At 40.0% G+C, this 15,329-nt stretch overlaps 2 protein-coding genes and 1 long non-coding RNA gene across 3 annotated transcripts in view; all 3 read right to left on the minus strand.

Moving 5' to 3' along the window:
• Window positions 1-15,329, minus strand: part of LOC310732595 — a 113,536-nt gene that overhangs the window by 47,857 nt on the left and 50,350 nt on the right. The gene's annotated exons all lie outside the window — the stretch shown is intronic.
• qpctla (glutaminyl-peptide cyclotransferase-like a) lies at window positions 794-8,307 on the minus strand. The gene is made up of 7 exons (XM_083551671.1): window positions 7,552-8,307; window positions 7,150-7,296; window positions 4,876-5,169; window positions 3,477-3,638; window positions 3,292-3,391; window positions 2,561-2,677; window positions 794-1,568 (listed from the first exon to the last, which is right to left on the minus strand). The coding sequence occupies exons 1-7, from the start codon at window positions 7,786-7,788 to the stop codon at window positions 1,423-1,425; spliced, it is 1,203 nt and encodes a 400-aa protein (XP_083407797.1). The 5' UTR covers window positions 7,789-8,307; the 3' UTR covers window positions 794-1,422.
• Window positions 14,161-15,329, minus strand: part of sipa1l3 (signal-induced proliferation-associated 1 like 3) — a 97,982-nt gene continuing 96,813 nt past the window's right edge. The window contains exons 21-22 of the mRNA XM_083552842.1: window positions 14,582-14,663; window positions 14,161-14,482 (exon numbers count right to left, since the gene is read on the minus strand). Coding sequence (XP_083408968.1) covers window positions 14,339-14,482; window positions 14,582-14,663 — 226 coding nt within the window. The 3' untranslated portion in view covers window positions 14,161-14,338. The remainder of the gene's footprint in view (window positions 14,483-14,581; window positions 14,664-15,329) is intronic.

The raw sequence follows: 15,329 nt of genomic DNA on the forward strand, positions 1-15,329 counted from the left end.
TAGAAATTACACCATGTAATCTTTCACTTTAGAAGTGAATCAGATGCCAATTTTATTTAGTTCTTCTTCTCAATTTTCTTCTTCTTACAATAGTCAGTGTTCAGCTACGCTATTTCAGTAGTTAAAGGAAATGTATGAAAAGTTCAAATGCATTTGTGCTAACATTGTAGAAATCTAGCAGAAACTAAAATTATGGAAGCAATTTTAAGTGGGCAAAAAGCTGTTTGAGTTTTAAGGCTAAACAATGGCTTCAGACAGATGGTCAAATTTTCCTAGTCATGCATGATAATAATAATAATAATAATAATAATAATAATAATAATAATAAATATAGAAATACTACAGCTTTCTCAGATTAATGGAAATTTGTGAATGTGGCTACTTTAGTTAAATAAATATGGCATTATATCCTCTTTTCACTATAATAAGCAAAAAAAGGACAGTATTCTGTATTTGTATTCAAAAATACAGTACAATCATTGGACCTTGGTATCCAATTTGCCCATTCTTTTTCCAATGAAGCACCAAAAATAGACTTAACAGATCAACTTTACTGAATCAACTTTAACAGCTTTTTGCTCAGTTACTGTTGGTACCATAATGCTACAGTTTCTGCAACATGTCTACTAACAAACATGTTCTAACAGCAAATACAAATCTTATGGTCAGGTGTCCAAACACTTTTGCTATATAGTGTATGAGGTGGTGATGCTTAACTATGGTGTGGGTATGATTTAAGAACGTATTTAAGCATTTAAAGATTACAGGACAAAGGAATGACCATGACAGCAAATACAGAGAAAATAAGACATAGCTGTTTTATTGCAATTTATTTAGGTGGATTATTTGACTATAGCTGCTCAAAGAAAGTCAATATGATGCAGTTGCAGAAGATCGATTTAAGCAGAAACATGCATTCCAGATTAGGCACAGGCGACAGCACATGGTCTATTAGTACGCAGATTTTGGTAAAATCTGGTGTTCAAAATATTCAGATTTCACCTAAATTAAAATATGAGGTCAGTCACAGGTCCTGCTGAAAGCTTAATAACAAAATGTTTATTATTAACATACATTCAGATCTACCCTGCACTGTACGTGCAACAGGTTAGCAGGCTCATGGCTCAGACTTACGCAGTAAGTCAAATGAACAGGCTCATAACAGTCTTTGGCTGAATGTCTTCATTTTAGTGTGGAAACTGAGTGAATCAGCTGCCACTGTGTGTGTGTTAATGGCTCTTGTTTCAGCAGAAAGAGGAAACAGATATATATAATATATTTAATTAAAATAATCGTACCACACTTCCACAGCTGATGCTGTGTCTGTATGTGACCAAGAGGTCATGGATCATCGCTATCTTCCAGTAGGTAACAGATAGAAGGTAAATCCATATGTATGTGTGTTCGAGAATCTGAGTCGGCTCAGAGATGCAGGTATTCAGCCAGGAAGATGACTAGGATCTTGGTGAGGTTCTCAACCGTGGGCCGGTGCATGTTCTCCTCCGTGTCCTGCAGAGTGTGCCAGAATGAAGGGAACGGGGTTGTGATCAGGTGCAGGATTGGAACACCTGCAGGATGGCATGCACATGTTTAAGAATGTTTAAAAAAAGACCTCACTATCTGCTGTGTGGATGGTACTCTGAAGACTTTTCCAATCTTTGCTTCAATGGATAATCTCACCTGTAGGCTACACATTTGTAAATTGAACTGTTTTAATCATGAAGCCTGTTTTGTGCTTATCCCAGGAATCGCATCATCTTCATTCTGAACACTTTTATTCTCAATTTCAGCACATTTAAAAGTCTTTGTAATGATTTGCAGACACACAGAACACTAGTTTGATGAAATCCCTTTTCATTCTGTGTCTCCTGAGATTTCTTTCCCTCATTTTGATTCCTTTTTTCCCCCGTCACATCTGAATTGTTCGAACCGAGCAGTGCCACAACTGGCCTGTATGAAGCTTTTGTCTAAAACTAATATTTCGGAATTTCCTATGTCCGACAAACAATTTTTGGATTTACCTAAAAGAAAAAAGAGACAGTCTCCTTGTTAAATCTATGATAATGGCTACACAGTTTGCTATATTTTAAAAAGGAAAACAGTTAGCTGGCTAGATAGTTGCTAAAAAAAGATAAAGCTGACACTATTGGGCCCTTGAACAAGGCCCTTAACCCTCTCTGCTCAATCAGAGCTGACCCTGTGCTCTGTCGCCAGCTTCCTAACATGCTGGGAGCTTTAAAGCAAGAATTTCAATGTGCTGTAGTGTATATGTGACAAGAAAATACATCTAATCTAACGTTATGTGGATAGTTCCTTTAAAGTCAATAACCTCCAGAGGAGACGGCACTGCAACTGCTCAAAGCATTCATTTGTTATTTGATGAATGAAATGAACTCGAGCCATAAGCATGGAGAAAAAATGTGCAGAATACTACAATAACTTTTATTCCAGCAACACTAATACATTTATAATTGTACTATTTTAGTTCTTTTTTTTTTAAAATTGTAATAGCATAGCAATACACATGGGTGTGAGTGTGTGTGGGGGTGGTGTCCCTCACCTCGAAGTAAAAATGGAACATGGTCATCCTGCACTGGTAGCAGATAAACGTCTTTCCTGAAGTAGTTTTGGTTTGAATGGTGAGATGTCAGCAAGCCCTGGCGATGCAGCCTCTTCTCTAAAACAGTGAGAAAAACTCATAATATATATATTACTTTTAAATAAATAAAAATGCAAACCAAGGTTCTGAATGACGGCTGGATGGAAAAGGCCGTTTTCGGCATGTTCTTGTTTTTGCTTCGCCCTTATATTGTGTCTGCTTTACAAGACGTTTTTTATACAGTTTATGTCACAGTGTCATTACTTTATTCAGAACCGCCTTGAAAATCAGTGCTGCATATCACCAAAGATTCCATGGCAGAGTGAAAAGTGATCACACCAGTTACTGAGGCATAAAAACAGATTTTTATCAATGGAATGGTCTGCACGCAACAGTGAAAAGCAACGCCGCATTTTTCGACGCTGCGTTTCACTGCACACGCTGTAATGTTTTACGCACAAAAGTAAGAGAGAATTCAACCCAATACACATCAATAGCATGTGAAAAATGTTCCCCACTGAAATGCAAAACCCACACTGCATTGCTTATCAGCAGGGTTTTGCTATTCAAGAATTTTAGATTTATTTTGGGCTCGCAAAAGCACTAAAATGCAGCGCTGATCAATCCTTCTGACTTTGATTAATGAGTTTATAAAGCAGGAGGGAATGAGTGGGGAATGAAAATCTGCTGACCTGCAGCGATCAGACGGTCGAACCAGCGCGTGGTGTTATCGAAATGATTGACAATGAGCGGCTCTGCAGCTCCTAGTAAGTCCAGGAGCACGAACAGATCCTGAAACAAGACATAATGCATGTATTCCTGTCAAAAACATGAAATACTGTGTAGGAAATATTCCACACGAGGGTTGTGACCTCACCACTGCCTGCAGCTGTGTGGTGTGTGTGGAGCCTGGAGGATGAGCTGTGTGGGCCATGAGCTCAGCAAGATGACGTGAGCCGTACAGAGAGTCTGTATCTGTCCATTCCTCAAACGCCTCCTCTCCGTCGAAAAAAACGAGCTGCAGCGTCACTGCAGACCCCTGTAATAACAGAAGGTGGGGTGAAGACGGGAGTGAACAGTGGAAAAGGGAATTTAGTTGAGCACTCATGCAGTCATACTCAGCACAGTGCTGTTTGCATAACCAACATGCTTATCTGTGTGAGTTCAGAGTAAACACACAGGATTCTCTTCGACTGTTGAATTACTGTAGTTAAATGTGGCCATTCTTACACCAGAACTATGTGTGAAACATTTTTCTTGTCCACAAGGCCACTATTGTCATGTGTTCATCATTTGCTCTCCAGAAGATAAGACACTTAAATAAACAGCATGCTTAAAAGTTGTACAGAACACACACAGTCTACGCTTCTGCTTCTTATCAGTGGAGGCACACACATCGCTTTAACTGAATCTAACAAACCCATAAGACACAGCTGCTTTATTAGGCTTAACAGACAGAAGCCACGCCTCATTAATTTAATACCACACCTCTTTCACTGGAATTTATAAAGATGCCACACCTTTTAATGGAACTAACTAACCAACCCGAAAACCACACGTCTTTCCCTGAAAACAACAGACCCAGAGGCCACACCTCTTTAACTGCAACCAATAGACCAATAGGCCACGCCTCTTTAACTGCAACTGACAGACCAATAGGCCACACCTTGTTTATTAATATCAACAAACCCAGAGGCCACGCCTCTTTTATTGCAACTACCAGACTAGAGGCCATGCCCCTTTTACTGCAACTAACAGACCCAGAGGCCACATCTCTTTTATTGGTATTTTTAGACCCAGAGGCCACGCCTCTTTTATCAAAATTTACAGAACCAGAGGCCATGCCTCTTTTTTAGAACTAAACGAGCCGGAGACCACGTCTCTTTTAATGAAATTTATGGATCCGGAGGCCACGCCTCTTTTATTGGAACTGATAGACCCAGAGGCCACGCCTTTTATTTCAACTGATAGACCCAGAAGTTTTTTTTTTAACTAAAAGATCAAGAGACCACTCCACTATTATTGGAGCTATCAGACATTAACAGAGGCCACATCACTTTTATTTGAATTGAATTTTTCCTGGTGAAACTAATAAACTAACAAACCACAGAGGCCACAACCCCATAAATAAGACCGATATTAAGGTGTGGCCACGGTACCTCCATGACTGGATAACGCAATATTAAGACAATATAAAAATATTTCTCATATATACAGACATGAGCTTGCTATGTGAGTGTTCACTATTAATATTATGACATGCTGCAAGTGTTTACCTTCTGTTTCTGAGCTCTAAGCTGCATGTCCAGCGCTGATGCCAGCTCCAGCAGCATTGCACAGGGCACGGCTGAGTCACTGGCGCCAATAAACACCTGTTGAGGGTTTTTGGGGTCTCGAGGTAAGATTTTGGAGTCATGGTGGCAGGCAAGGAGCAGTCTGCGGGGGGCAGAGGGGTCAAGCACAGCCAGCACGTTGCTGAAGGTCACAGGTCCTAGAGGAGTAGACGACTGGAACGAGTCCTCCTCTACAGTCCAGCCTGCAGAAAGGGAATGCAGCTGGGAGACGATGTGCTGGAAAAACATTAGAGAACCAGGAAAGAACAGCTGTCAGTGTGACTTACTTCTGCAATCCTAAATGTCCTATAGATCTTTTCTGTTTTATATGTTCTCAGTTTACAGAATTTATGGGGCGATTTGGAATTACAATTGCAATCTGGGTCATGAATGAAATACTAGACTGCAGAAAATATAAAAGGAAGATCTGAGATTTTTTGTGGTGCACATCACACTCTCAGTGTCAATAATACGCAGAATGTTAAAGGTGGGGAGAACTTTGCCTGGAGTTGTGGCTCATAACTATGTATAACTTAATAGGACTAAGACATACTTTTTTTGATCCCCTTGGGGGAAATGATTGTGTTACAGCAGCAGCAGGTTACACAAACAGTAGTGTATCTGTTTACATAAAAAACACAAAAGAAAGAAAATAATGAAAATGTGCAAAAAAGCAGTGTATGTATGTGTATGTGACATGACAGTAAATTATGGGATGTGCATATATTTTAGTTTAGAGGCGAGTCCTTCTACAGTGCAATGGCATATGGTAGGAATGATTTCTCGAACCGTTCTTTGTGACGGTGAAGCTGAATCAGTCTGCTGGCGAATTAACTCCGCTGCCCTCTGTATGGGATCATGTAGTGGGTTGAATGGTTTTTCCATAATTGACTGAAGTTTGTTCAGTGTTCACCTTCACTGTCTCCAATCTGTCCAGTTTGTGTCAGATTATGTATTCGACCTTGCGGATCATTTTTTGATTTTGCCTGCATCCCTGCCACTGATGCTGCTCCCCCAGTAGACCACAGCGCTATAAAGTGCTTTTGCAACAACAGACTGCTAAAAATTCTCCAGCACCCTGCTGCACACATTAAAGGATATGAGCTTCCTCAGGAAATAGAGTCTGCTCAACACCTTCAGCGTCAGTGTTGGTCCTCCAGCTGTTTAAGTGAACAACCAAGCAACTTGTTGTCCACGACCCCAACCTCCTCACCCATGATGGTAACGGCTTTAATCACAGTTTTACTCTTTCTAAATTCCACTACCATCTCCTTGGTTTTAACAATGTTTAGGAGCATATGGTTCCCGGTTCACCACTCCACAAAGATGTCCAGAAGTCCTCTGTACTCTGACTCCTGTCCATCCGTAATACATCCAACCACTGCAAAGTTATTAGAGAGCTTCTGCAGATGGCAGGACTGAGGTGGTGTACAGAGTGAACAGGATGAGAAATGAAGAAAGGACAGTCCCTTAAGGTGCTCCTGTGTTACTGACCACAAAATCAGACAGGGAATTCCCCAACCTTACAAACTGGGGTCTATCAAACAGATAGCTATCCAGGACATAATGGACGTGCTGACACCCATCCTGAGCAGTTTCACACTCAGTAGAAATGGTTGTATTGTATGGAGGGATCAAAAAAACATGATCCTCACATTACCACTACTTCCATCTTCCTTTCGGGAAGAGAGTGAGCACGCTGCAACGAGTAGATGACTGCACCATCCACACCCACATGAGGCTGGTAGATAAATTGTAGTGGGTCCAGAGAAGGTTTAAGCAGTGGTCCTAAACTAGGTGCTATAACACCTTTATGATGTGACATCAGTGCAATGGGTCTGAAGTTGTTAAGGCCAGAAAGAAAAGCCTTCCTAGGTACTGGTACTACACAGGATGTTTTCCATAGCACCGGTATTTTCTCCTGCATCAGACTCAGGTTGAAGATGTATTGTAGGGTACCTACAAGCTGAGCAGCACAAGACTTAACCTGCAGCCTTGTTTTGGTTGAGTTTCTCCAGCTGTCTTCTCACGTGGCTAGCCATCACAGTCAGTGAAGGTGGTGTGCTGGTTTAAGTGGAGGATTGTGAGCAGGGGTGCTCAGGAGTTGCTGATGTGGGTGTGGATTTGTAGATGAAGTATTAGAGATGAAACATGAAGCTGATGAATGCAGAGGGGAATTTATATGGAAAAATATTAGGAAAGGTGTTTGTGTATCACCTGAAGTACAGCTTTGCTGCCTGCTGTACCTGGTACCCTCTCGATCAGCATGGGCCACAAATGGGTCTCCCATAGCCGTGCACCATCCACCTGAGCCGCAAACTGGTGCACCTGAGCCAAAGATAACTTCCCGGGCTTGTGGGAGAACTACACAGATGAGAAGATAATAATGTTTCTATTCTTTTTTTAGTGCCTCTTTGCACAAATGTAACTAATGATGCACGAAGAATGAGGTTTGCATGGGTTTCCTCTCATCCCACACACTTTCAGGTGCCATGATGAAGAGATTATCAGTGTTATTCACTTCACTGGTCATGAGTTTATGCTTTGGGACAATGTGCATTGTTAAAAGAGCTCTGCAAATAAACATGAATTGAGGGAAACATACAGAAACACGCTTACCTTGTCCGTGAGCAGGTCCGAGCTGTATTTTGGGCTGTCATTGATCTCGGGGTAACTGTACAGGTAAGAGCCTAAGATCAGCATCATCATCATCACGATCAGGATCACCGGCAGCGCGCGCCACAGCCACAGCCGGAAAGACCGAGCACCAAACACTCGCGGTGGCGCGCAACCGGACACGGAGACGCGCACGGGGTTCACCGGGGCAGATCGGATCCTCCGGCTACTTTTTGCCATCTTTTTCCTTTCGGTGGTTTTCAGATGTGTCGGAAATGAAACCGAGATGGAAGATGTGTGTGTGTGTTATGATATTATTGTGTATTATGGTGCACAATAATTATGCCTGCACTGAACACCACACAGTCACACTACAGCAGACGTGGCATTAGAAAGCTGCACACTAACCCGTTCCAATGAACGCCTCCAAAACGGCCATGATTAATCACACATGACACCAGAGAAGAAAAAAACAGTTATTTTTTTTAGATTTTAACAGCAAACAGCTGTGAACTTTGACCGCTATGTTCTCCAGCTGCACAGTTCCCAGTCTTACAGAACACACACACACTCACTTTAGCGTTTCATTCATGTTTTCTCTTTTAACTAAAACCGATAAAAAACCCGAGTTTAATTCCGCATATTACCCAAGATAAAATAAATAAATAAACAGTTGTATGACATTAGCTCTCCTGCCTGTAGAATTCCATCTAACAGCCTGCTCTACACTTCCGGGTTTCAATTCCAATGTGAGGTAGAGCCCTTACTGGTCACGTGATCTCAGAAGGCGGAAGTAAACGTTGTAATTCGGGATTTTATTATTTTATTCTTATTTATATATTTTATAATTTTTTTGAATGGACTATTTTTTAAGGTTTGTATTTGTCTATTTCGTTTCTTCTCCCTCCAGAACCATATACAATGAATAAAAGGCACATTTTCAACGTCCTATCAAACAGAAATATGGCGCCCTCTGGCGGCTCTAACGTTTAATTATTATCGATTTGTTGCCATCGTAATGATATAGTTAGATAGATTTATAATAATATAAAACTACACACTGATTATAAAGTGATGGGTTTATGGGTAGGTTAAGTGATAGAAAATACACATGTTGCTGTGTGTACACAACACTATTAACTATAATAAGTGAAAATAAAATAAAAATAAAGATAAAAACGTGTAGTGAGAAGCGGTTTTTATAATCCGAGATGCACGCCCTCTAGGGGGATTAGCTAGCTTGCGAATTAGATTAGCATGAAATATTACCAATAAATATGACGTTAAGATTTGGATATATATGTATTTAAATACTTTTTATTTATTTTTCGTGAAAAATATATTAACCCCAGTTATTCTTGTCAAAACAAACACAGAGTACACAGAGTACATGTGTGTGAATGAGAGGGAGGGCAGTGGAGTGGTGCGGTTGCAGGGTGAAGAGGTGGAGAAGGTGGAGGAGTTCAGGTACCTGGGGTCAACAGTGCAAAATAATGGAGAGAGTGTTAGAGAAGTGAAGAAAAGAGTGCAGGCAGTGTGAAGTGGGTGGAGAAGAGTGATAGCAGGAGTGATTTGTGATAGAAGAGTATCTGCAAGAGTGAAAGGGAAAGTTTATAGGACTGTGGGGAGACCTGCAATGTTGTATGGATTAGAGAACGTGACATTGAGTAAAAGACAGGAGGTGGAGCTGGAGGTAGCAGAGCTGAAGATGTTGAGGTTTTCGTTGGGAGTGACGAGGATAGACAGGATTAGAAACAAGTTTATTAGAGGGACAGCGCATGTAGGACGTTTTGGAGACAAGGAGGGAGGCGAGATTGAGATGGTTTGGACATGTGCAGAGGAGGGACATGAGGTATATCGGTAGGAGAATGCGGCGGATGAAACCACTACGAAGGAGTTAAAAAGTAAGACCAAGGAGGAGGTTTATGGATGTGGTGAGGGAAGACATGCAGGTGGTTGGGGTGAAAGAGGCAGATGTAGAGGACAGGGTGGTATGGAGACAGATGGTCCACTGTGGAGACCCCTAATGGGAGCAGCCGAAAGAAGAATCTTGTCAGAACAAAACCCTTGAAAAAGTCTCTGCTCAGGTTCCCTACGCAGTGCACTGTAATGTTCACGTAAATGTTCACTTACATGCAAACTGGTTCAATCAGAAATCTTTTTAATATATATAATTTTTTTTTATAAAATATTGAAAACATAATTTACACGTATTAAATGTACACTCATCAATGAGGTACCCAGGAGATTTGAGATAAAGCAAACCGAGAAGGGCAGCATAGAAGAAGAAAATAAAAAAAATAAAAATAAAAAAAAGCATTGTACAAAAACAAAAACATGTAATCAGGAATCAAACATCATATTTACTTAAACAAAAAATCAACCAATATTTCTTTCCTTTTTTTCACAGAAAAATGGCTGATGTGTCAAGAGAAAACAGAAAATCCAAAATAAATAATCCAGATTTTTACACATACACAACAACTTATACAGCTGGACTATAGTTTAAAGATTGATTCGTGTGCACAAGTTCAGCTAGCTGTAGATCACTCGTATTCAGCTTAAAACTGAAAATAAACTAAAAACACCTCCACCTGCACCCTTGAACAGAAAAATTAAGACAGCTGATGGTGCATATAATCAACACGGAGATCTCTACATGAGGCCATGAGTGTGTGTGTGTAGAAGTAGCGCGCACACACACACACACACACACACACACACACACACACACACACACACACACACACACACACACACACGCTGGTGGGGAGAGGATGACCTGATGTTGGCGTTTAGCAATGATAAAGTAGGACAATGCGCACTGATGAAGGGGGATTTTACAAGATACAGGCTCTGTCATATTTCTACATTCTATTTGGGTAAAAAATTCTAATAATGCATTCAAAAAGGAGACCGAAATCACAATTGCATTTTAAAAAGGTCTTGGATTCAACAGAAACCTCCACCCTGAAACACAAGAAAAATATGTTGCAATTGAAATCTATCTGATTCTGGTGCTGATCTGATGAGCCGTGCTGGATTCATGTTATTTCTGTGAGAAGTGACAGGGTGACCACTAATTTAATAGGGAGACATTATTATTGCTTGTGCACTTAATATGGCATGGAAGAAAAATAAAACCTCAGCACACACAGAGTAGGTTCACGTTGTGCTATTGGCTCTGAAAAACAAAAAAAGGGGGCAAGAGCTTCGTTCATAAGTCAACATTTTTCCAGACATGTACAACATCCTATTGATGAGAAACACAAGGTAAAAGTAATGGTGGAAAGGTAGGACTCAAAAAGTCCCAGAATGCAATTCAGCTATAGGACACATTTGATATAGTAAAGGCTTGATTGGAACAATTGTTAATCTATGATCGGGCGAGGACAATCTGTCTGAGCCAAAAAATGAAAGTGAGACTAAAGTACTAAAGCCGGATCAATGTATAGAGTTAGGGCTTAATCTCTTTCAATCAACGGCTATTTAAATGGCATTGTGGCAAATGTAGCAAACAAGGACAATAATAAAAAAATAAAATAAAAAAAGGCAACTCTGTATTTTATTCTAAAAAATAAAGTTTAGATTAATTAGGCTTTCGGGGTGAATTTTTCCTTTAACTGTTTGTACGATTATTTGCCAGTCTTTAAACAGCACTTGCCTAAAGTGTGTGGTGTGTGTGTGTGTGTGTGTGTGTGTGTGTGTAAAAAAGAGTGTGTTCTAACTCACATCAGTTATGAAACATAACGTCACCCTCTGGCCGACGGACAAATAAATAGAATAAATAGTTCAGGCCGTAGCGTGTGAATTTGTTGGTCCTGAGATGGATTCTACGAGATGATGTTTTCCAGTTAGACCAGAGTAAAGGGACAGTCGGGATTGAGCCGTTCCAGTATGCCATATTAAAGCTCACAAATACGGAGTACCTACAGAGAGCGCTAATGAGCAACTGCTCTTGAACAAAATCTGCTCGCCAGTTCCTTTACGGTCATTCTATAATAAAAAAAAAGCCAGATGAAAAGCGACTGAACTTTTTACAGTGCAAGGGAAGAACAAATCAGAATAAGTAACCCATGCATTGGTTTTTAAAAACAGCCAACAGTCGTGTCACCTGATACACCTAAAACTGAGAGGTAAATAGAAAAATATATTGTGTGGAAGGCGCCGTGCTGAACAAGCGCAGGCGCTGCTGTGTCTCTCTTGCATACAGACATACAGTGTCTCGATTCAACGAAGGAGCCGAAATTTACACACAGTGCAATGCCAAAGCATTGGAGAAAAAAAAAGGAGGGAGAACATCAGATGAGCATCACAGTTCTTGAAGCAGTCGCTCTACTTGGTCCTGTGTTTTACAGAAAATCTGTTTAACGGTAGTGGCGGTGATGCTTGAAGAAGAGATTGGTCTCCGTGTTTGTCCTGCAGAACAATGAGGAATGAGACGGGCCAACTGATTAGTTTTTTTTTTCACAATCACGTCTGGTCGTCGAGAAACAGTACACATTGAGGAGATATTGCGTGAAGGACTGACTCTGTCTAAACTCAGTAACCACGGGGATGGCATCAGAAGAACGTAGAAAGTAACACCTGCACTACACGATGTCATAATATTTTTAGATATGACTGGAATTAAAAGAATGCTTCAGTGAAAGTGAAGCCGATCAGCCGAAGAGATATTTAATGTGTTTGACCTAGAATTCAGACTTTTTCACTCAAAATAGTTTCCATAAACACGTTGCAAATGTAACCTGGGATTCCGACTGTGCAAAACTGATCCTGCTATCGGGGTGAGACACTACACAATCACGAGCATCTGTGAGCTCATGTATGTAAAAGGGGGCAAAAAAACCCCCAAACTTTCCTCTGCTTTGTGACCGCTGACTTTATACTTGGGAACTGCCAAAAGTAAATGAGTCTTCATGTAAAATATAAAAACACAATAATTTACTGTTATAGAAAAACAACCACTGACCCGGTGCTATGATATGCGGTTCATTGAATTGCCCACACCTTAATCAAGCAATGATTACATTTTTCAAATCAAAATTTTCTTTAATTAAACAATGATATTTTGTACTTTTTAAAGTTACGTTTATCTTGGGGAATGTCAAACAGGTCCGTCAATGAACTGTTACAATATAAACCATAATGTATTAAAATGGGAGCATTAATATCAAAATGTGTGACCAATCAGAAGTTTTTAACCGTTCTATAGTATAGGTTTATACACAGTCTTGTGAAAACAAAAATAAACCCTCTTTGAATTGTTTTTTTTTTTTTCCTATCAGGACATCATAAAAATCATTTGGTACTGATCAGGTCTTAAAATGAGGAAAAATACTAGCTCAGATACACATTTTTTGTCAAATAAATAATGGCAAGGTGTAATATTTCATGTATTTTTCCTAATTCTAAGACCTGTTCATTTTTACTTACAAGGTCATACACTGTCTTGTGAAAATGAAAGTACACCCTCGTTCAATTCTAAGGTTTTACGCGTCAGGACATAAAAATAACCTGGTATTTATAGAATCAGGTAAAATACAATCTTAGGTGGACACCACCACATCTTTGTAAATGACAAGGTTTAATATGTCATGGGTTGTTCATCTGAGGTTGTATTTACCCAATTCTAATGCTCATTTTTATTATGTCCTGATATGTAAAACCATAGAATAAATTTTTTTTAGATCACTGTACAGCATCACTTACAGAAATCTTTTCAAAAGACATCAAGATATATAAGGACAACCTACCAGAGAACCAGAATCACAATTTTCCAGTAGGTTGTCCTCATATAATAGCCTAATGTCTTTTGAAAAGGTTTTTGTTGTTACACACGTGATAAAGCAGTAACATTTTGGACTGTGATTGTAACTGCTTTCTATTTTGGACAAAACCCTTGATCTGAACCTTAACGTGTTCATGAAGAAGTGTGTGTGTTTATGGAAACGATTTTAGTTTTAGTTATTTAGAAAAGTTTGAACACAAACTGGCTGATCGACTTCCACTGAACAGTTCGCTTAAGATCAGCTACGATGTTTACGCAGAGGGTCACATACCGTCCAGGTAGCACCCTGATGTGTTGAGGGTAAATTACAATATCTTGATCTTTTGCATTCCATGTACCTGTAAATCAGTGTATGTAAACCCTGTGGGTCAGTTCAGCAGTTGTTTTGTACCTCAAATCGAAACTACGGTACCACGTTTCACCCTTGGCACGCTCTACAGTGCATACTGCTGCATGCTGGGAAGTGTAGTCTCAGCGCAGGACCGCCTTCCCCTGTCTTTTTGGCTGAAGAGCTGCATGTACAGTAATAGGCCTCTCTGAACGCAAAGCTGTACGATCTCTTAGTTCAACTGGCTCAAGTTTGGTGTCCGCAGTATCTGGTAAGACTTGTCTGTTTACAAAAATAAAGCAATAGTCAGAAAACTAAGCTGTGAAAAGAATGTATTCATGATGCTCCCACAAGGCATTGGGACTCGCTTGGCATGAGTTCTAAAAAATAAAATAGACATGCCTATGTCTGTGCCTCTTCCAGTTTAATATCCAAAGTCCCAAAATGAATCAAATGTGTCCTGTTCTCTTTCTCTCTCGAATTCCTTTTCCTCTCTTATCCGTCTCAGTCTCAGTGTTCAGTCTTGATGGTTGGTGTCAGAGGTAAATTGAAGGGCAGTGTGGGCATCATGCTGTGAGTGAGCAGCTCGGCTATGGAAGTCTTTCATAAGCTCCATGTTCAAACTGCAGCCTCTGGTTTTAGCTTTCTCTCCTCATAGATAGAGTGAGACTTCACTTCCTTTCGGATGTGGAAGAAAGGATCTGGCTGAACTTGCGGAGCTGCTCGCTAGCAGAGAGCGACTCCTCCTGAAGACGCTGGTTGTTCTCCCTCAGATGAGCCATCTCAGCCAGCAAAACAACCTTATCCTGCTTTTCCTTAGGGAAAGAGAGTGAGAGAAAGAGAGAGAGGAATTAATACAGTGACTCTAAAATCAAGCAAAATGTGATAGCTGTGTGAGTATTGAGAGTGCTCACCTTCTCCAGATCATTATTCAACTGCTTTAACATGACCTCCAGGTGGTACAATCGGCCTGACAGGTTTCCAGGGACCTCATCACTAACAGACAGACAGACAGAAAACCAGTCAGAACTCAAGATATGAAACTTTCCACTTTTTAAAATCTGGCTGCAATCAGTAGCAGTGCTTAAAATAGTAACATTAACAACAATAATTATTAATTATATTTTAAAAAGTCGAGACATGGCCTTGCCTACCCATGAGTCTTTAAGAATGGTGATCAGTAGAGTATAGTATTTTGTAATCTGTTAATAATTTAACAAATTACAGTACATAATATAGCAAAAAAGAGCAATTTACAGTATCGTTAGTGGGTGTGTGGACGAGCACTGATTAGCAACTGAAGGGTGCACTCTGTTTCAGTGACACCAAAAAAAAGGGAGAGGTAATAACCTGAGCTTTAAAACGCTAAAAAAAACATGCGCTTTAAAACCGAGACAACTGAACAATGTCGACTGCTGGCGAGAGTGAGGCATCTCACAAGGTGGGAGATGCGTACATCCTGGTGTCCCTATGTATTGTATGAAAATGTAAATGTTAATTTTTTATTGTATGTACAAATGTTTTAATTGCATATACAAATAAACAAATGTTTCGTATCGCTATCATTGTAAGATCGAAAAACTGTTAAGTGAAACCATTGTAACTCGGACTGTCTGTACACACTTGCATTTGTCAAACACAAACCATTAAATAAATGTGAAA

The sequence above is a fragment of the Silurus aristotelis genome (genome assembly GCF_946808225.1).
Source record: "Silurus aristotelis genome assembly, chromosome: 10".
NCBI lineage: Eukaryota > Metazoa > Chordata > Actinopteri > Siluriformes > Siluridae > Silurus > Silurus aristotelis.